Below are 20,999 nucleotides of genomic sequence, written 5' to 3'. Positions count from 1 at the left end.
CTAAATGTCATAGCGACTTTTGGGATAGTTTGCTCTCGGTAAAGGGGGACAAAGTCATGGGGTGAGAGGGAAGGAGGGCCCAATACACCCTCCAAGACCCTCGCCATCTCCTCATCGGCTCCCCCTCCCCCCAGGTCCTGTAAGAAGTTGGGCCCAGCTGGAAGGGATTGACCGGGTAAGTGTCCAGACTTGACTCTTATGCTCAGGGTGGAGGCTGGAACTGGATGGAGGAAGACTGGGCCCTGGTCCTGAACCAGGCTGGAGGGGGAACCAGGGGTCTTTCAGGAAGAACCCCAACCAAGAGGGGAAGGTCAGTTGGGACCCCTGGAGAGGAGGACCCCCTGAAAAGTGCAGAGAAGGCCAACCTTTGAAGGAAACCTTTGAAATTGAGCTGGTTTTTTGTTTTTTGTTTTTTCCTTAGTGGGTGGCAGAGCTGAACTGGGCTTTGGAACAGGAGACAGGGCATCTGGGCAGGCCTTTACCAGCTTCAAAAGATCAGGAGCCTTACTGCTCAGGACTTAGGCACAAATAACTCTTCCTGGAGTGCCCCCCTCCTGCCACTCAGCTGGAGTGAAGTCAGGATGGACTTCAGCTAAGGCCCATCTGAAGTTCCTGGGCCTCTCAGCGCCCCAGGCATGAAGGCCTGTCTCCTGGCCCAGGCTAAGGACTTAGTTGACTTCAAGGAGTTTCTGGTGGGCACCCTGCTTTCCCTCTCTATGACCTAGGTTTATGGAAGATGGTCTTAGGACAGTTTGTGCCCAGTGGTCAAAGAGGCAGACCCTCGGATAAAAGACAAGTGGAAGGGCCATGGAGTGGGGGAGACATTTATTTGACTTCAAGGAAAGCTACACACATACCAAAAGCTAACCACTGAGACAGGCCTGGCCAAGACAGATTCCACACGAGCGAGCGGCAGCACAGCACCCACCTGCTTACTACAAACGGTCTTGGAAATGGGTAAGGAAGGAGGTGATGGGCCTGACCCAGACTATCCCCATATTTACAAGCTTTGGGCCTTCTAGCCAGACCCACAGATTCACAGAGAAAAAAAATCACAAGACACTTTACACTGAGGGTTATTTCTGATTCCATACACTCCTAGACGAGGCCTCCTGCGGCCTACCAGGCAGCAGCTGTCGACTCTTCCTCTTTTCCTCCCCAACATCCACACTTTGGTCCTTCCCTGGCCCCTTCCCACCCCAGGAACAAGCCCCTGGGAGACCTGGGCCCAGGGAGTGGGAGCTGAGGAGGATGAGGTGGGTGAAAAGAGACACGATGATCACAGACTCCATTTCTTAGGCCAGCTCAGCTGGGCCCAGCACTCCCCATCCTCAGCTGCTGCCCCTTACGGAAGTTTCCAGCTGAAACTCAAAATACAGCCATCATCCTTTTATAAATAAGTTAGAACACAGACGGGGTGGGGAAGTCACATTAAACATGCGAGTTTCTTTTTCTTTTTTTCTTTTTCCTGGGGGAAGGGGTGCACCCACAGACACGAGGACATTCAGAAACACTGGCAATTGGGGGCGAGCCGAGGGAAGTGGGGAGCATGGAGGGGAAATAATAATAATTATTATTATTAACAATAATAACAAGATAACCAGTCCAGGAGAGAGGGAGCCATGGGAAGACCTAAGACCAAACGAAAAATTGCAATACGAGGCTGGGGCGAGACAGGCTCGTGGGGACAGGTCCCCAGCGGGCAGCGGCAGTGCAGGGAGGATTGGAAGGGTCGGGCTGGGGGTGGTGCGGGCTCTTGGGCCGCCCAGGGCTCCTCCGGATGGGCTCATGGTTGGAAGGCGCTGCCGGCTGTAGCCAGGCTCATACTTTTCAGTTTGTTGTCTTTCTTCCACTTCATGCGACGGTTCTGGAACCAGATTTTGATCTGGCGCTCGGACAGGCAGAGCGCGTGGGCGATCTCGATGCGTCGTCGCCGGGTCAGGTAGCGATTGAAGTGGAACTCCTTCTCCAGCTCCAGGGTCTGGTAGCGCGTGTACGCGGTCCGGGCCCTTTTCCCGTCTGGCCCAGTCATATCTAGAGCAGTTAGAGAAGAGCCCCGGAGGCAACGTTATTCCGGTTAAAGGAGGGGGCACCACCGAGTGGGAGGGGGCGGGGAGCAGGACCCAGGCGTCCCCAGCCTCCAGCTCACCGCCCCAGCTCCAATCCTCCTCACTCCAGGTGCCCGCATCCAGCCTCTCTCTCTTCGCCCCCTGCTCCAGCAGCCCCCACTTCTGGTGATAGTGAACGCTCCCCGCTTTGTCTCTCGCTCCTTCCCAGTGCCTCACCCTAGGCTGGCTTCAGGCGGCCGTTAGCCCCGGAAGGGAGCAGAACCGCTCCACTTTTACCCTGGAAAGCTCCACGTACAGCCCATTCCTCCTCTGCTAGCGGCAGCCTCAGAATTTCAGGAATAAACAAGACCCTTCCCCACAATACACAAATCCCATCTTTCATCCTAAAGCCGGTGACTGGCTGGGCAAATAAAACCTGAGCCGAGCCTGGCAACAAATTATTTTTGAAAATGTCCACCCCCAGCAAAAGACCCTGTTTGGCTCCTCTGTGTAAGGAGCTGTGGGGACCCTTTCGGACACTTCTTCCTCTTGGGGGGGGGGTGTGGATCTATATTTGAGGTAAAGTCAAGCTTTCCTCACCCCCCACCCCCAACACAGGGCAGGGATGCGGAGAGGACAAAAAAGAGATGGAGAATTACCGTGGCTGATGTGAAGCTTCCTCATCCAGGGGAATATCTGTGGAGTCTGCCCCTCGGGCGCGGCTGTAGTGGTGGCCATGGGCTCTGGCTGTGCCCGGGCCAGGCTCGGGCTGCTTAGCTGGCTTGCCGCTTCCTCAGGCTCGGAGGATGCGCTGGCCTCGTCTATTTCGGTGAAATTGGCGCTGGAGCTGGCTGGGGTCGCCTGGTCGGAAGGGGACGAAGCAGCGGGCTTGGCGCCGTGGCTGTCGCCGTTGGTGCAGGGCAGGGACTCGGGCGAGGACAGGGAGCAGCTGGACGTCGCCTGCCTGAAGCGGGGCTCCTGGGCTGACGCGGGGAAGGCGCGCGAGCTCTCGCCCACCGCCCCAAAGTGGCTGGAGGAGGCCGAGGAGCGGTTGACGCTGAGATCCATCCCATTGTAATTGTAGCCGTAAGAGCCGGTGTGCATGGCAGCGGGATCCCTGTAAGAGCCGCTCAGAGAGCTGCCACTGCCATAATTTAGCAACTGATAGTCCGGGCCATTTGGATAACGCCCCGAGAAGGAGTTTACAAAGTACGAGCTCATTTGGGTGATTTTGGAGGGCTTGATTTGTGGATCGTGGTCGTTATAACCCTGTGCTTCACGATTTATGATGTATTAATGAATTATAGCGATGCACTGTACTTCGTTTTGCTATGTATGCGGCCAAATATGGGGGGGGTTGGAAGGGGGATGGGGGGGCGTTAGGGAATCACGTGCTTTTGTTGACCAGTCGTAAATTCTCGCTGATGACCTCAAGAGGTAATTCATGCTCTATGGTTACAAATAATGACGATCCGAGAATCGTTAGGGCCGATTCAATGCGAGCCTCCGAGAGGGGGGGAGAAAGAGAGACGGGGGAGAAACAGGGAGAAGGTTGGCGTTGGCCTCTGAGCAGAGCGCGCCACCTCCCGGCGATTGATGGGAGCGCGGGCAGCAGGCCGCCATGGCGGCGTCGGCAGCCTCCCAGCTGGCTCTGGGCAACAGCCAGGCGAGAAAGAAACCCGGGCCCGCGGCTCACCCGCAGGGTTGGACCTTTAGGAAGATAGGTTTGAGTCTTTTGCCCACTTTGCTCGAGTGCGGTTATTTCCTCGATTTATGTCCTTCTCTCTGACATTGTTATCATCATCATTTATTGTTATTACTATTATTTTAACTCTGGAGAGTGTGATCAAGGATTTAGTCGCCTGACCTTCCCTCCTTGAGCTTTGCCAGTCCCAAAGTTGGGTAAGGAAATGGGGGGGAAGGGCTAGAAGTTGTGTGTGAAAAACAATCATTCCGAGTTATCTCCGTCAGCTCAACCAGGCCTCCTTCCTGGCGAGGAGGCTTCGGTGGCAGGTCCACACCACCAGGGAGCCGCGGGGCTGCGCAGGAGGCTGGAAGAGGCAGAGAAGCTCTTCGTTCTCCTGGGCCCCTGCGAAGTTTGAAATTCTGCTCCTGACCTCGCATCCTTAGCCCAGGCCTAGGAACCGAGCTGGAGAAGGGACCCTAGAAGGAACACGGGCGGGAACAGGCAGCCGAGAGCGGCCAAGACCAGAGCGGCCACCGCCTAGGCGGTTTAGATTTGGGTGGTAACTCCTATGTGAGAGTTTGGGGATAAAAACGGAACCCCTTAACAATCTCGCCAGATGCCAGCCATCGCATTCGGAGGCCAGATCCGAAGCCTTGTGCTGCTGGTGGCTAACAGTCGGAGAATTTGCTCATCCGCCTTACAGCCTCCCTGGGAAGGGGTTCGGAAGACCGGCGGCCCCTTGCTGAGCCCGCTGGGCGGCCAGAGATCTCGGCAGCTGGGCCCTTCTGCCAGGCGACTATTTACTTTAAAAATAAAAAAAGGGGGAGAGAGGGAGGAGGAAAAAAAAGAAAACGGAGCCTGGAGCCTGAGGCTTGGGTGTTGGTGGGAGAAGAGAGAAGATAAGCCCTTTTGGGTAGAGAAGATGAGACCAACTGCCTCATCACCTGGCCTGGTGCCCTCAGGTCTCCAAAGAGCCAGATAAAGTCGGGCCCTTGCAGCCTCCTGCTCCCGGGTTCTCATTCTCTCCCTTGCCACCGAGCTCCTACTTAATATGGGAAGGGGCACCCTGGAGCCTGTATACGAACTGTGGAGAGATGCCCAGTGGCCTCATTTTTCAGTCTCCGGAGCAATAGGCCGGGGAGCCGAGGGCCAAGGCCGGCAGATACAGCCATGTGGGCGGGCCAAAGGCCAGGGGCCTTGGCTAGCAGAAGACAGAAAAACGCTGCCGAGGCGCCCAGACCCGCCCAGCTAGGTCTCTCCAGGGCTCTGGGCTAGGAGGCCTCAAGTGGCATCCCTCCAGAGTCTCACAAACCTAGGCAAGCTTAGAGAACAAGAAGGAAAAGGCTTCCCTCCATCCCTCAAGTCTGAATGGGAGAGGCAATTGTGGATTTAGCAAGAGAGAGGCACTGGGGCCTGGGGGAACCGATCGCTGGCCTCTGCTTTTGGCTCCTGCTTTTATCTCAACTGTACCTCCCGAATTGAGTCTGGTGGCTGGAAAGGCCCTGAGGCGGACCACGGTTCTTGCCTTTGCTGTTCAGGCTCAGGGGTGACAGGGTGGCTGGGACTATGGAGTGGGGGAAAAATGGCAGGGAAGGATTGGATGTGATTGAGCTGCGAGTTTTCACATCTTTATTATTATCATCATCATCATAATCATTATTAATAATATTAATATTATTACCGAAGTATTTCACGTCCAGAGCTAAGACAAGACTACAAACACAACACATAGAAAATTAATAAAATAGAACTTTGTTTTCTTCTGAGGCTCCTCTTCTTACTTCTAGGTAGTATGTGCTCCTTCCAGTGGCTTTGGGGAGGGGGTAGGAGAGACAAGTCTGGGGTCAGGGAGTCTTTCAGGTCCCCGCTGAGGGGACAGCGAATCTACCATTGAACCGTGCACGGGGGGACATGGACGAAATGAGACTCGACAAGGACACGAGCATTCTGCTCTGCTTCCGGGAGACATCAAGTGAGTCCGATTCTCAGTTCTCACCAGGGAGCCTGATGAGGCCAAGGTGGGTTCTTCGGGGAGGGAGGAGGCGCTGGGGTGCTGGGTGGGCAGCCTGCAAGCGCCCAGGAAGAGCTCTGCGGGCGGGGACGTCCTGGAGAGGGCTGGGCCCCGCCCGCCTTGCGCGGCAGAGCGAGTCCCCAGACTCCCCCGACCGCAGAGCCTTCTGGGGCTTTCGGGTGCCCTCGGTTCCCCTCCAGGCCTCTCCCTTCGCGTCCCCCCTCCCTTCGCAGCACCTTCACTCGGCTGGTTTTTCTTCCTCCTCCTCGGCACTGAGCTGGGACGCACTGAGCAGTTTGCTCTCCTTTTTCCACTTCATGCGCCGGTTCTGAAACCAGATCTTGATCTGCCGCTCGGTCAGGCACAGGGCGTGCGCGATCTCGATGCGCCGCCGCCGGGTCAGGTAGCGGTTGTAGTGGAACTCCTTCTCCAGCTCCAGGGTCTGGTAGCGCGTGTAGGTCTGGCGACCTCGCCGACCGCTGGGCCCAAATGAAGAACCTGTTACGCAGAGAGGAGAAACTGAGGCCGGGGGTGACCACACCAAGCCCACACACAGCCCCCTCCCCCACTCGGCCCTCAAACGCAATGCTAGCTGGTCCTCTTCCCCTTCTCCCATTCCCTGGTCCCCCTTTCCCACTCCTCCAGCGCCCCCTCCAGATTCCCTCCTGGACTCCTAGGCCTGTGCTTTCTTTCCGTCTAGACTTTTGGTGGGGGAGGGGAGGGGCCGTTGGACTCCCACCTGAGCTCAGGGGGAGGGACTGGCCAGGTGCGTCTCCTACTAGCTGGGTTTTTCTTTCCTTTCCTTTTCTTTCTATCCATCCGGCTCTCCCTTACCCTACTCGATGATAGATTCTGGCCCTTAATCCATAATGACGTGGATCGATCCATAGTCCGCATTAACAGCTCCTCACTTTCGTGTCCCGCTAATGGACATCAATTGGGACTTGAAGCCGACAGATAATCCAACCTGAGACCCAGGCGCCGGCCTGTCCCTCTCACTCCCTCCGCCTGTCCCCTCTTATTCTTCCTTCCTCAGACTACCACCCCTTTCCGGGTGTCTTACCGATCCCCAGCCCCCCCCCACACACACACACGGCCAGGACCCAGTAAACTTGCCCTTGCCGGCGTCGTGCCACCCCCCACCCCCCACTTCATGACGCACTCTTGTTTTTAATGGAGTGGTCTTTAAGGTAGCTGGATGGGAACCCGGGCAGATCCGGATAAGAGAGGGGAAGGACACAGAGGAAAGCAAAACCAGAGACTGAGTCCCCTGTCCTCTTCCTGATCAGCAGTCCTAGCCCAGGCCTGTCTCTCTCTCTCTCAAGCCCACTCACTCCCCCCGCCTTACTGTGCAGCTGGGACTTTGCAAACTTCGCAACTTCTGCGGGCAAGGGCACCGATCTGGAGGCAGGGACCCCATCTTGCCCTGTCTCCTGAGATATCCACCTAGTTCCTCCACTAGTTCCCAGTGGGAGAATGGGGTGGGGTGGGGACACTCGCTAGTTCTGCCTTCTTGCATGACCCCCCCCCCCACCTCCGGCTCGGGACAGCAGGAAGTCTCACTCACTGTTGCACGAATTCATGCGTTGCATCCACGGGTAGACTGGCGTGGAGCACTTCTGCTCTTCGGTCTCTCCGAACACGCTCTTGTCCTGTGCGCAGTCGGACTTCCGCGGCTCGGGATGGAACGGGGGCGGCTCGTCAGCGCCAGAGAGGGCGCAGGCCGCGTCCTTCTCCCGGTAGAAGGCAGGCGCCGGCCCGTAGTCGCAGGGCGCCGCCCGGCCGTAGCCGCCGCCGGCTGGTGGGTAATAGGAGGATGCCGCAAAGCCCTTGTCCTGGCCCGGTCCCGGCCCGTAAGGCGCGGGGTAGTGCCGCAGCGGGTCCGCATAGCCCGACGAGTAGAGCGGCAGCTGGCCCAGGAAGGACTCCTGCCCGCTGGCCAGAGTGACGGGGAAGGTGGAGTTCACGAAATAGGAACTCATCGGGAGGGGAGGCGCGCGCGACCGCTGCTGCTCCGGCGGGTTTATGATTTGTTGTGTTTTATAGTCCGAGCGCCGCGCCTATTAGTAGTATAGCCGAGATTGGGTTTTAGCTGAGGGGGGATGGCGAGGTGCCAGTGAGGGCCAGAAGGAAATACAACCATCTGATCCAACACTGACCAATGGCAGAGGCAGGAATTGTCAAATAGCACCCAGGAGGAGCGCAGCCTGCACGAGGGACCCGCGCACAAACCTATCAACCTTTTCCCCCTCCTCTCTCTCTCTCTCTCTCTCTCTCTCTCTCTCTCTCTCTCTCTCTCTCTCTCTCTCTCTCTCTCTCCCACCTACGTAGGATCTGCGAAAGAGACGTCTGTGCTTTTGAGGGAGGAGGGAACATTTGGATGGAGATCACCCCATTCCCCAGTGATGAAATAAATACACCACCACCCCCCACTCCACGCAGAAACAGGGAAAAGTTAATTGTGTTTTCAGAAAAGTTAACCCCTGCGTTGCATGGGCCCGTACCCTCAAAGGAGGGCTGGGTAAATGCCCACGAATCTCGTTGAGAGGGAAGGAAGGGGGGAAGGTCTGTTTCTAGGGTTTTGTGCTGGTAAAGGGGGAACGAAGTTGTACGCTAATTTGCTTCATTTTAGAAACAGGGGAAGAAGAAGCACCCTCCTTCGCAGGTTTGGGAAATCGTTTGTCCTGCTTATCAGGTCTGTCTCTCCGCTTTGCAAGCTTAGGTTTATCGCATCCCTGCTTCTCCACAACTCTCAAGGCTAGAGGGGCGAGCCAGATCCCTCTGCCTAGAAGACCCAGAAGAAGGAAATGTCAGGGTTATGTGAGCCTCTGGCTGCTCCACTAAGCTAGGAGCTTCTGGCAACCGGGTCCTTAAGCCCAAGACAGCTCAGCCTCCCGATTGCAGTCTTGACTGGGAACAGGGCCCCGGAGAAAGAAACTAACAATCCCTAAATTTGATGATACAGAGTAGAGGAGTAAGGTGCAGCCCAGCCTGTGTGACTTCGCATCTTATTCTGCCTGCAACCTACACTCATCTCCACTCAATCCATACTTAACCCCCACCCCAACTGATGCAAGAATAATCCCTGGCTACAGAGCTTTAGCATCAAGGATGTTCCAGTAAATCTAGATAGGGGAAGAAATTGCCCTCTTAGAAATGTGAGTAGATGAGTGGGTGGTCGTGGAGCACTTGGAGTTCCAGGACGCTAAGGCTACTCAAAGAAACCCTATTTTGGGGGGGAGGGGATGAGTCTTCAGATCCTCATATTGGAGAAGAGCACATCGAAAAGTACCTTCTCTTTTTTCCTTGCTCTCTCTATAAATTGTCAATTCTCTTTGAAACCCCCTCCCAGGACGTGGTTTAGATTTAGTTTTGTAAGGAAGGAAGGCTGCTAGGTCTTCCTAGGGACTCAGTAACCACCTTTAATCGTCTGCTGGCATGCTCACTCCGGCTCTCAATCCCCACAGGCCTTCTGTCCGTCCCTCCGCCACTCTTCAGGCCCCCTTCCCATGCCCATGTCTGTATCACCTGCTTTGCCGCGGTGAGAACTTGGAAATGAAAGGCTCTATCTACGCTCTCTTCCTCTTTCATCCAAAGAAAATGAGCACAGATTCCCCAGCTGAGGGACGCACTGTATTTCTAACATTCTAATATGCGCACACAGGCCAGACAGTTTAGAGTAACAACTTCCCTTCCAACCTGAATACAGGGAGGACTGAGTCATAAGATGATGTCGGAGGCCAGGCCAGGCCAGGTTGACCCATCTCTGCCTTGTTCTTTGGGCTCCTTTTTGTGGTCCAGCTCTGTCTACTGATAATAGGAGAGGGCCGAGGGTGGGTGATCAAGGGTGAGGATTTCTTCGGCTGCAAAGTGGCCTCTGAAGCTCTTTGAACTCAAAGCTACTGCTAGGCTGTTCTTTTGTGGCACAATGACCATCCCTGGGTGTCTCTATTAGCCTTAATCCATGGGGGGGGGGGCGAGTGTTAAAAGAATCTCAGACCTCCTTAATGATGCAGAAAGCAGAAATGCTCCAATCTAGAAATGGCTGGGCCTATACTGAGAGAGGAGTAGGCGCTGTTTCAGCAAGAGAACAGGATGCAAAAGAATATTTACAGTCACCCCCATCTTGCCACTGAGGATGGGCCTTGGGCCTCAGCCCTGCTCCCTGGTCACAATGTCCTCATCATGGGAAAGATGGTATAATTGCCCATGTTAAAAAAAAAGAAAAAGAAAAAGAAAAAAGAAACATAAGAGGAGGTGAGAGAGGAGGCCTGCCCCTGTGATAAAGGCAGGAAAATAATTGCTTTATCCTTTAGAGCAGCAGCCTCCAAATTAACCTCACCTCTGCAGGTTGCCTGTCTGGAGATGGAGCCACTATGGGCAGGACCAGGGCGCCTGGAGTCCAGCATGAAAGGAAATAGCGCCTCATCGCTCTTATCTAAGCCCAGAGGTATTTATGAGCGTTTATTCATCTGATCCGTTTGTTTGGGAAAAAAGGCAGGCAGGCAGAGCTGGGCCAGAGACCGCCTGGTTTCTGGAGCCAGATCTCTACTGATCTGTCTGTGGTTCCATCCACCTCGGTTTGTCTGTCTCCACTGGGAAATATGTAAATACACAGCAGGCATCAGCCAGTTCTCTGTCAGGATTGTCACCCCCTCAACTCACTGGGAGAGGGATGTAAATATATACCGAGGCTTGAGTACACAGCACAGGGATTGTCCTGATACCCCACAGGCAGGATTTATAATTGTGATTTTCTGTGCTTTGAGTCTGCAGTCCCGTGGGTAAGCACGCACATTCCAGCTCCCAGAGAAATGTTGCCTAAGTCATGTGCAGCTCAGGAGTGAAAATCTCCAGAAGGTGATGGTTTTAGGAATGGCATTTGCCTGTATGAGGAGGAGGTGAGACATTAGCTAGGCTCCCTATGTCCTCTAAGATACAAAGCTCTCCCCTCCCAGCTCCTTGATAGTGGGTACCTTCTCCTATTCCACCAATTGTACCTGGGGTGGGGCGGATGAAAATCTCTCAAACCCAATTCTCCTCCTGGATTCTGGCTGTCTGAAATGTTCCCCAGTGGGGCAATGTAGTGGCTCCCACAGACTGGAAAGAGGCTCTTTGCTTGGACACCCTGCCCTAAAATCGACTAGTCCAAATCGAGGTACAAAGACCTCATTTCCATTATGCAAATGAGCGGCATCCTCTCTGATCTTCTAGGAGTAGTGGGAGAGCCTTCGCTCCACCCCTCCGGGTTCACCCTTACCCTAAGAGCCCCGAAGTGTTTCAAGCCTCTGTAGTAGCTTGATTTCCCTTCCCTACATTTCCTTCTGATTGCTCAAAGGAAAAAAAAAATTTAGGAGGGCTTCAGACCTGCCTGCCAGATCCCTCGGGGCCTCCCGCAGAGCGACTCACTGAGCCTGGCCATCCAGCCGCCAGAAAGTCACTCTCTCGAAGCAGAAGGGGAAAGATCTGCTTCAGAGAGAGGCTCAGACTCTAGAGTCGTCTAGGGCGGGGGGGGGGGTGCCCCCAGCCCTACAGGGCCTCTAGACCCACAGCTCCCAGCCAGACCTTAGTAACACCTTGGCCAGCCCAGCACGGCAGGCAATTTCCTGGAGCCCCCGCCCAGGAACGGGGGCCACCGCACCTTGAAAGGGGGCAGCCAGCGCTTCCTCTTGCAGCTTGAAAGCCCGAGCTAATCAGTAACCGGTGAGACCGGGGCCAAGACTCCAATGCCGAGGCAGAGGAGGCGGGCACCCAGCCCTCGCCACCCCCTTCTGGGAAAGCGGTTCCGTTAACCGGGTGTGAGGGGTCCCACAGGATCGGAAATTACAGAGGTTTTGGTTCTTTGATGGTTTCTCTTCACTCCCGATTTTCCACCAAAGCATTTTTTTTTTTTTTTTGCGTCGATTTCGCTTGAAACGATCGAGAATGGGGGAGGGGACCAACACTCACTTGCAGACACCAGCAGTTTCCAGAAAACTCAGTTCAACTCCTTCACCGCGGGCTCACCAGCTTAGGAATTGGCAAGACCCACAAACCAACTGGAAGAACACAGACTGGGTTTGTCTTTTAACAACCGAGTGGAACCTGCCTGGTCGGCGCCTCCCCTGACTGCCCCCCCACCCCCTCCTTTTGGCTGAGAAGAAAACTAAATAAACCTTGAACAGATTTTGGCCTCACATCTCTCCAGCTGCCCAATCCTGTCTCGTGTCTTAGGTGGTGGTGGGGGGGTCGTGGGTCTGAACCCTTAACCCTTTGGTTCAGTACCCCCTGTCCGTGGGTTACAGTATTACTCCTCTCTCGACATCTGCCTCTTCCTCTGCCAGCCTCCAGGTTTGTGGCTGGGATCTCTGCAGGAGATGGGAGAAGGTTGAGGAGAACGTGACAAGAGACTCGTTCCGTTTTCTAATCTCCACCCGGGGACTAAGATGCAGTAGAGAGCATCAGCATGGGCCGGATCCCACCGAACCGAACCGCGCGGCCCGGGCTCCACGCAAACCCGCAGGGGCTGGGGAGTGTCGAGAGGCTAGCTGTGCGGAAGCCGCCTGTCCCCGAACGGACGGTAGATGGCAGCAAACTGCATAATTTGGGTCAGAGGAAATTGTCTAAGGGGCGATTTATAATCCACCAAGACTAGAGGGGGAAAAGACCTTTACTTTGACTGGGTTTGGGGGGATTTTTCCCGTCGCGAATAGGGTCCGAGCATCCTAGGTGCTAGCGATGAATTCCTCTTGCTAAGAAGCCGATGTGTTTCAGTATGCCCAGTCCAGGCCTGTGTCTAGAGCTGTTTATCTGGCCCCCCAAGGGAGCCCCAGTCCTGTGCCACAAGTGGCTGAGTTTCCTTTTCCTAATAGCTCTGGAGACCAAACCAGCCACACACTTGCCCCAGGATCCTAAAAGCCTAGACAACCAGAAGCCTGAGCCTGAACGACCTGCAGGCTTTTAAGAAACAGAAAGGCAGTCGATATCTGTTCATGCAAACCAAACTAAATCACAATGTCTTCTGTCCTCCGTGCCCAAAGTGGCGCACCTTTCTGCGTATAGCTTCCCTCGAGACCCCTCACCCCATTTCTTAGCCCTTGCCAGCTGGCCGGAACCCTAAGAGCTTCTTTAAGAATCTGTCTCATATTCAGCAGCTCTTCCCCCTCCCCCACCCCCAGGAAGCTAGGGAACAAAATTGGGCGGTGCGAGACGGGAGGACTTAGCTCTGGACTCAGCCTCCGGAGGCTTTTTTAGCACACACCATTGGATTTCCTAGTTAAGTTTCCTTTTTGTTTTGTGTTTCTCGCCCCCCCCCCACACACACCAAATTTATTTTTGTGTATAAACCAAAAAACAGCATGCTAAAATCATTTCATAGCCACCACATTTGAATCCAGGAAAGTTTGAAATGCTTCCATATCAGATATGCAGTTTTCTCCACCCAAATCCACACATCCTATACCGATTAAAAACACAAGCAACAGATCTACCAACACCGAGACCGACAGACTTGAACCTACCGCATGAAAAACCACACAACTCTTTCCCTGCAGACGAGGCTCCCTCGGGCGGGCGGCGGGGGTGAGCAAGAGACCTGGGCGTTCCTCGGCTAGATTCCTGGGGAGTCTCCCTGGCTTTGGGTTCCTTCACCCACAACCCTTAGATTTCAGAAATGTCTCCGAGGGAAGATAGCGAACATTTCTCTGTGAATTGTTCTTTTTTATGTCACCCTAGCCGCCTCCTTGCCCTCGGCTGGCCTCTGCGGAGATTCCAGGCCCCACTGAGACCAGGACGTCCCTCAGCGCCACCGCCCCGTGCCAATGCAGCCAGGAAATCGCCGTTACCCACACTGGGCAAGAGAACCGCGTGGGGGCAATCAGAGGGGGGGGGCAGGAACGGGGAGAGATGGAGGAGGGAGGTGAGCACAAACCCCACCAGGGCCAGAGCGACTGGCCAGCTCGGCTGCCGCCCAGACACCCCCACCCTCTCTTTCGCAGCCCCCCTGGCTGGAGCTCTCTCCCAGCTAAAAAGGCGGCGTAAAACTGGCCTCCGAGGCCCCTTTCCGTTCCTCCCCCCGCACCTTCCCTGCAGCGGCTCCCCCTCCAGGAAGCAGCCACCCCTCTCTTTACCACAGAATTTCCTGGGAAGCTTCTCCCAGCATCGCCCAGAGGTGGGGTTCAACCCGGTCTTGGGATAGGGGGAGGGGGGAAGAAAAACCTAAGCCCCACCCCCTCCAAAAACCGATGCAAAAGAATAAGAATTGTAGAATCTCCCTTACCTTTGCAGAACTTGGGGTTTTTTCCCGTCTCCGGATTCAAATGGGTGGGGAGGGAGGGAAAAGGGAGCGTTCGGTTTCTTCTTCAGCTTCCAGATAATATTGTCCCAACCTGAGAGCCGTCGTTTCCCCCTCTCAGACTTGAGAGAGAGGTTGTTTCGCTTTTCTGACATTTGCATAGAAAATGGAGTGAGTTCTGGCTTTGAAAAATGGTATCAGGCTTCAGTCCTGGGCAGATTGTCCATTTACCCTTCATGATGACTAAAAATCCCAGATCAGCGAGCAAATTAACTTAGGAATCAAAATTATTTTTGGTTCTCTCTTTTGTGTGATTCCCACCCCTCCTTCCCTCGCTCACTCACTCTTCTCTCCTCTCCCCCCTCTCTCTTCCTCTCTCTCTCTTTTGCTCTATCGAACTGATATTGAGGTATAAAAATATCAAGAGGCTGGAGCCCTGAAGGACGACAGTGCTCCGACCTAGGTGTGGTGTCCAAAAGAATGCTGCATTATAACCACCAGGGAGATGATAAAAAGTTCATGTTCACGATCGCCCGGCCACATGACCGGCGCCGGCCAATCGCTGGATTCAACCACTCATAAACTTCTATCACAAAGTTGTAAATTTTCATAAAACAACAAGGAATTTATTGCATTTCTTCATGGCTGCTCCACCAGCAACCCTTTTCCCGGTCGCCATCTTCTTTTCTTCCCCTTCTCTTTTTAGGGCAACCCCAATCTGAGACGGGGTGAGATTTGGGGTGCAAGAATTCAGGGTGGAGAAGCCAGAGAGGTCTAGCTAGAACCGGGGTTTTCTCTGGAACCTCCACATTTTCCTCAAGAGCTCTGCCTGTCTTTTATAGTAAAAATCCCCCCCAAATCTTCCACGTGGAACTCTTCTGAGGCAATAGGAAGGTGAGGCAGGAGCAGCAGCCGGTGTTGGATGCTGCTATCTGCCTCGTGGTAAAAAGAAAGCTCCTACACCCCCTCTCCCTTCCCGCTCAGAACACCCGCCCCCATTCCTAACCCTAGAGACTCTGGGATTCCCCACCTGTGAGGCTTGCAGCCCCGCAGGTGGGGGGGGGGGCGTCGGCCCTCGGGGTCTAGTTTTTGCCTCTGGAGGGAAGGTGTCCTGGATGGGGGCCAAACCTGATTAGTCTAACAAGCAGATTCTCCACCCCAGCACCCCAGAAACAGGGGGTGGGGAGGAAGAAGCCAGATCGCGGCCTCTCCCGCCTAAACGGCTGCTCTCCGGACCAGGTTCCCTAGGAGAAATCCCTGTGCTCTCCAGGGGTTGGGCGGTCGGTGCTGGGGAAGCCGCAGGGTTTTAGAGCCTTTTCTTACAAACTGAAGCCGCAGGTTTTTAAAGGCCTTTTCTTACAAATTCAAATTAAGCATACTTTTCCCCCTCCGTCCCCCGAACCAACCACCTTGATCAAACCCTTTCGGTTTAAGATGGTGTTCTTAAAACAATCCGGGGTTGTAAACGAATAAATATTAAAAATCAACACCGCAGGTCTAGGTGTAAAGACACTATCGCTGAGGGTTTTGTCCAGCAATCAAGGGTTTGCAGAGATTAATAATAACCCACTCTGCTTTTCCAGGTATCCAAAAAAACAAAAACAAAACCTCTACATTTTATGTTGGGCTTCTGGTGACCTAATGCAGAAAATGAAATAATCTCCTTTTTAAATTTTTTTTTCTCCTCCCTCCCCTCCCGTGTGTGGCCCTCAGAAGGTTCCAGGTTGGCGGCACTCAGGAGCAGGCTGAACAACCTAGAGGAAGCCCTGGCGGCGGCGCCGCCAAGCTCACTGCGACCATCCCGGCCACCCCAACCCGGTAAACCCGCTCGGCTCTCGCTCCCGGGACTGGTTTTTGTACAGTTTTAAAGTTTCATATGGATCGCCCTAGCGAATTTAGAATGAAATAGATTTTAAGGCATAAAGTAAAAATAAATTGAAATAAAATTTTAAAAAATCACGCTGACCCAAAATGTTTGCCGAAGATCCAGCGGAAAGCTGTTAAGCACACTGGCAAGGAGGTTGCCCTGGGCGGGCCCAGAGGCCTCTGCTTGGTGTCCTGGCCTCTGCCCAAACCGCTCCAGAGGTGGGATGGATGGGGTGTTCACCCCTTGCTTTTCCGTTTGTCTTTTTCGAGGCCTACCATTTTGGATTTCATTACAATATTTGTGGCTGGACACCAGCCTCGGATTTCATAGTCTCATTTAGAGGCCTGGATAAGAAAAGGCAAGTGTAAAACTGGAAGCTTTTAAACTGGGGGGTTTTGTTATGTTTTGGGAGTGTGTAACTGAGCATATGGTCTCATGGATGGATTTACTTGGGGGCAAATGTGAATCTCTGTTTAGAATCCAATGTGTGAATGTACACTGGTGTGTGTCAATGTGTCTGTGAGTGACTGTGAACGCGTGTTTACTTGTGAGTGTGTGTGAATGTGAACGCATGTGTTCTGGGCATGGAGCCGGGATTGTGTGAGAGATTGTATGTCTGTTTGTGAATATATGGATGTCTATGTTTATTTGTGACTGTAACAGTGTATACATTTGTGTACTGTCAGCTTGTAAATATGGGAATTGTGTGCTTTGGTGAAAGTATAAAGGGGGGGAGATTGGGGCTCATTAGTTGGCAGTGTCTACGGCAGGGGCATGTGGGAAATCAAAGCAAAACGGAACACAGAGAGAAGAGGCCAGTTGAGGGCTCTGAGACACCCACCCACCACCAACCCTCATCCCCTCCCAGCCACAGGGGGACAGAAAGCAGAGAATCTGTTGATTTTTAATCCTGTTTTATTCTCCATCCTTTAGATATACAGAAAGAGGATCATGGGAACCGGTAGGAGCCAGGATCAGCAGCCAAGTGCACCAGACAGCAGGAGCTAGTGGGGTCCTCGAGGCTCCCTAAGGCCCTTTTTGTGTCTCTACTGGGAAGTATGGGGGTAGGCGAGGAACCACAGTCCACAAAGACAGCGTCTAAGAGGGCTTACAAAACAGCAAGATTTTACAAAGACCTTACTAGCAACATAGAAAAGGGGAGGCACATTCCAGAAAGCCACTGAGCAGGTAGATAATGTCCTTCCCATACTGTACAAAAACAGACAACACACTTTCCCATAGGTAGTATTTTTTTTTACAGTGTTGAGAAGCCCAAATTTCACCCTTCTCCTTATTTTTTTTAAAACTGCTTCATTTAAATAGAGTTTTCCCCCTTATTTGAGTTTCATGCTTCAGTTTCCAGAACTGGAAACTTGGGTTCTCCTTCTCTTCTCCCTCTTCCTCTGTGCTTTCTCTGTCCCTCACTCTTCCTCCTCCTCCTCTGCCTCGGCCTTATCCTGGCCAGGGACCCCCGGGCCTGAGGTTTTGTTCTCCTTTTTCCACTTCATCCGCCGGTTCTGGAACCAGATCTTGATCTGTCTTTCGGTGAGGCAGAGCGCGTGCGCGATCTCGATGCGCCGCCGCCGGGTCAGGTAGCGGTTGTAGTGGAACTCCTTCTCCAGCTCCAGGGTCTGGTAGCGCGTGTAGGTCTGGCGGCCCCGCTTTCTGTCAGTCCCTACTCACAGTATTTAGGAGAGAGAGAGAGAACAAAACAAAATCAGTGGGTGAAAAACACCAGGAGAATTCCCATCTCCTTCCTAGTGAGGTCTGCGGGCAGAAAAAGACCACATTGCAGGAACCAAATTAACATTTTCCATATTCTATCCCACACTTCATGATGCCCTTTTTTCTGCCATGTGCAGAAAATTCTCTAAGCTTCCGAAGGCAAACACTTTCTTTCTTTTCTTCTTTTCCTGTGTGTGTATTTGTGTGTGTGTCCATAGGAGTTGTTTTGCTTTTTTTTGGGGGGGGGGTGTCTTGCTATGTAGCCTCTGAATGGCTTCGATCTGGTAGCAACCCTTGTGATTGTTGGGTTTACAAGTCCTGGATTTACAGGCCAGCCCCATCACACCAGATAGTCCTCTTATCCACGAAGGGTGGTTTTCTCAGCCAGGAGCTTCTGAAAGCCAGGTAGATCTCAGCTGCTAGCCCCTGAAGGCTCTACTCCTAAGGGGTTAGTTAGCATAGAATGGGGGCAATTTAATCCTCAGTCACTTTCTGGGGCCGGGGGCTCCAAGCCTGACCTTTCTCTTTCAGGTGAACTTTGGGGTAAGGGGCTCCGGAAGCCATCTTAGTGTCTCAGGCCTGGTCTGAGAGGGAAAAAAAAAAGAAAAGAAAAGAAACAAAGGTGTAGTCCCCACCCAAACCTGCCATGGAATGGGAAAGAGGCACAAATTTACTTCCCTGGACCTCGAAAATTTATTAGTCTAACAGCAGTTACATTCTAACAATGATTCTCTCTCAAAAGTATCAACAAGGCCTGGCTACCTGCCTGCCTTCCTGCCCAGGGAACCTAATTGTCTGAGGCCATCTTTGGGTCTGCAGGACTGCAGGGAAGAAAGGAAGGAAGATCCCTGGCCTAGATGAAAGAGGAAGGTGAAGATTCTTATGGTGAGGCCGAAGGGTACCTGAGAACTTCCAGCTTAGGCCCAGAACCTGAGGAGACTTTGGGGAGCTGCTGGTATGAGCCCTCTTAGGAAGCAGAGGGGAGGGGGGCACTAAGGGCCTTAATTTCACGTCAAATATAAGCCAAGCTGAAATGTTTATGAGGGAAAGGGGGGGGGGTCTGGTAAACCAACTGGAAAGTCAGTTCAATTACAGGGTAGGTAACAGAAGACCTGAAACTAATACTCATGGTGTGAGAACTGGGTTGCTCATGACCCCCAACCCTGGTGAGTTTCAGAGTCTCTGACCACAGTCTTGGGTCTTCTGAGCCTTGAAGTTGGCCCCCAAACCCACCTGCCTTGAGGAAATTAAAAAAAAAAAAAAAAAAAAAAAAAGGATGTGTGAGGGGGTTTTGGAGGAGACCTGGAGGAAGCCTTGGTGTCTTATGGTCCCTAAAGCAGCCGCTGGTGACTCGGACTCCCTAGTCTTGGGTTGGTTCCATATTGTCCTAGCCCTCTCCCCAAAGGAAAGTCATCCTTCTGGGGTGATCCCTCCATGCTTGGCTGTTTCCCCAGGAGTCCACGGAGCCCGAGCAAAGGCACCTGGAAAAGCTCTGCTCCCGTGAGGCCCTTGCCTCTTCTAGCCCACCCTGCTAAGTCCACCAGGGGCAGAAGGAGTCAGTAGACTCATGGCTCTGGGCCTCAGATGAACTCCCTTCACCTCTCTCTGGCTCCGTGTCTCTGGCTGGGTCCTCAGCTCTTCTGTACCCCCTCCTCCCGCCAGGCCTCTAGAGCCCACCTCTAATTGTCCTGATGGGAATAATCGGGGAGCGGGGTTGGCTGGAAAGGAAGGGGGAGGGGAGAACTGCTTAGCTCCACGGCCCCCTCCTCCATATCTTCTCCGGGCTAGGGCTGGGGGGACACACCCAGAACTGAGCTCTCAGACAGGGAAGGGGGGGTGGAGAGGAGAGAGACCCTAATGGCTATTCTCTGCAAACCCCAGCCTTCCTAGGCAAGACAAACGGCCTCATCTCCAGCCCGTGCCGGCGCTGCTGATAAATATTTAAAGCTAAAAGGCCCGGAGGAAGGGTTGGGGGCGGGCTGGGGGCTTGGAGCGCTGTGGCGTCTGCAAAAGGAGATCCGCCCGGGCCAGAGAGCACCCAGCAAAACTGGGGGTGGGGGGCGGCGCGCGGGGTCCCAGGCCAGACTTAAACAGCGTGGCAATGGCCGATCTGCAGCCGGGAGCACCCTGGACACAGAGAGGGGTGCCCTGCGGGGAAAGGGGACCTTCCCGGGACTGTGGCCCGGACGTTGCGACTCGGGACCGCTGGGTGCGCGGCGTTACCTGAGCTTCGCATCCAGGGGTAGATCCGGAAGTTACTCTCGGCCGCCAAGTCCGAGTCCCTCTGCTCCTTGGCGCCAGCCGCCTTGGCGGGGTCGCCCGGACACACCCCGGAGAGGTTCTGCTCAAAGGGCGCGCAGTGCATGTTGAAGGAACTCGGTTCGAGCCCGTAGCCGGCCGCGTAGACACCGGCCGCGCTCTGGCCCGCCATGCCCCCCCCGCCGGGGTACAGGCCCTGCACGGAGGCGGAGAACGGGGCGCCCGGACCTGCTCCATAGCCCGGGCGCTGGGGGTTGGAAGCAAAGGCGCAAGAAGTTTGTTCGGGAAAGGCTCCTGGAGCGAAAACCGAACTTGCGGCTGGATATTTAGAAAATAAAGCATTCGCATAATACAATGAACTCATAATTTGGCCGGATGATTTGTAGTCAGGGACGTTTTAGTGTCGGTTTTACGAGATTCCTTGATATATTACAGAATTAGAGTCCAGATTTACACCAAAAAGGACCCCCTTTTTCCTCTCCGGACCACGTGACCCTGGCCCACGTGATATCTCCTCGGCCAATGATCTGACGGCCTCCCGGCGGCTCTCAGTAATGTGGAAAAAATTGTGTGGCGTTGGATTTATAAAATATGATCAATAATGAATGGGAAGGCCGAGCTCTGCGGATTGGGGCTGGGGGCTCAAGGGCCGCTGTCGACCCCCGCGGGCTGGAGGCAGCTTGCAGGCGTGATTTGGGGAGGAAGGAATTGAGTGGAAGGGAAAATAAATAACCTCTGAGCGATCCGTGTTGTCACCCCCCCACCCATTTCCCCCAGCCGGTCACAGAGCAAGAGACAGACGCAGGGATCGAATGTGCGCAACTTGGTGGGTGGGTGCTGGCCGAGTATTTATTAATCCGGGCTAATTCATCCGGGCTGCTGCTGTTCTCCTAAGACGAGGGACGAGGTGAGCCTGGCCTCCTGGTTCTCTCTTAGCTCCCCAGCTGTAGTGACTGGATGTGGATCAAGGCTTTCCTAAGGCAGAAATCCAACCCAACAGGCGTTGGACGCTGAGGTTTCTGGTGACTAAAGAAAAAAAAAAAGGATTGCCAATAAAAAGATATACAAAAAATATTAATAAAAAGAACGGAATGGGGGTGGGGAGAAAAAGGAAGGGAGGAGGGCGCTTT

The 20,999-nt window shown here is 53.8% G+C and overlaps 3 protein-coding genes and 1 long non-coding RNA gene across 5 annotated transcripts; 1 reads left to right on the top strand and 3 right to left on the bottom strand.

The window, feature by feature from the left end:
- Positions 1-13: 13 nt before the first annotated feature.
- On the top strand, positions 14-18,187 carry LOC143267001 (uncharacterized). Its single transcript, XR_013041882.1, has 3 exons — positions 14-175; positions 10,097-10,196; positions 15,732-18,187. It is a non-coding gene; the product is annotated as an uncharacterized LOC143267001 (long non-coding RNA).
- Hoxb5 (homeobox B5) lies at positions 811-5,194 on the bottom strand. The gene is made up of 2 exons (XM_006971902.4): positions 2,708-5,194; positions 811-2,034 (listed from the first exon to the last, which is right to left on the bottom strand). The coding sequence occupies exons 1-2, from the start codon at positions 3,267-3,269 to the stop codon at positions 1,787-1,789; spliced, it is 810 nt and encodes a 269-aa protein (XP_006971964.1). The 5' UTR covers positions 3,270-5,194; the 3' UTR covers positions 811-1,786.
- Hoxb6 (homeobox B6) lies at positions 5,337-14,580 on the bottom strand. Of its 2 annotated transcripts, XM_076543228.1 has the most exons (3): positions 14,004-14,580; positions 7,314-7,806; positions 5,337-6,244 (listed from the first exon to the last, which is right to left on the bottom strand). In XM_076543228.1, exons 2-3 carry the CDS (start codon positions 7,726-7,728, stop codon positions 5,985-5,987), a joined length of 675 nt encoding a protein of 224 aa, XP_076399343.1. In that variant the 5' UTR covers positions 7,729-7,806; positions 14,004-14,580; the 3' UTR covers positions 5,337-5,984. The 2 variants fall into 2 exon arrangements, with proteins under 2 accessions (XP_076399343.1, XP_015863245.3); XM_016007759.3 differs by having other exon boundaries at positions 7,314-14,576.
- Hoxb7 (homeobox B7) lies at positions 16,783-20,592 on the bottom strand. Its single transcript, XM_006971905.4, has 2 exons — positions 19,834-20,592; positions 16,783-17,560 (listed from the first exon to the last, which is right to left on the bottom strand). Exons 1-2 carry the CDS (start codon positions 20,231-20,233, stop codon positions 17,307-17,309), a joined length of 654 nt encoding a protein of 217 aa, XP_006971967.1. The 5' UTR covers positions 20,234-20,592; the 3' UTR covers positions 16,783-17,306.
- Between the last annotated feature and the right edge of the window lie 407 nt (positions 20,593-20,999).

This window comes from Peromyscus maniculatus, chromosome 8 (genome assembly GCF_049852395.1).
Source record: "Peromyscus maniculatus bairdii isolate BWxNUB_F1_BW_parent chromosome 8, HU_Pman_BW_mat_3.1, whole genome shotgun sequence".
NCBI lineage: Eukaryota > Metazoa > Chordata > Mammalia > Rodentia > Cricetidae > Peromyscus > Peromyscus maniculatus.
Note: the sequence above shows the minus strand (reverse complement) of the source record. Positions and strands in the feature narration are given on the sequence as shown.

Bases quoted from the DNA above. Each gene is read 5' to 3' on its own strand.
- Hoxb6 (XM_076543228.1), bottom strand. From the start codon at position 7,728: ATGAGTTCCTATTTCGTGAACTCCACCTTCCCCGTCACTCTGGCCAGC. The intron at 6,245-7,313 runs GTGAGTGAGACT...TCTGCGTAACAG, and splicing joins ACGCATGAATTCGTGCAACA to GTTCTTCATTTGGGCCCAGC.
- Hoxb5 (XM_006971902.4), bottom strand. From the start codon at position 3,269: ATGAGCTCGTACTTTGTAAACTCCTTCTCGGGGCGTTATCCAAATGGC. The intron at 2,035-2,707 runs GTAATTCTCCAT...TAACTGCTCTAG, and splicing joins GAAGCTTCACATCAGCCACG to ATATGACTGGGCCAGACGGG.
- Hoxb7 (XM_006971905.4), bottom strand. From the start codon at position 20,233: ATGAGTTCATTGTATTATGCGAATGCTTTATTTTCTAAATATCCAGCC. The intron at 17,561-19,833 runs GTAACGCCGCGC...TACTGTGAGTAG, and splicing joins CCCCTGGATGCGAAGCTCAG to GGACTGACAGAAAGCGGGGC.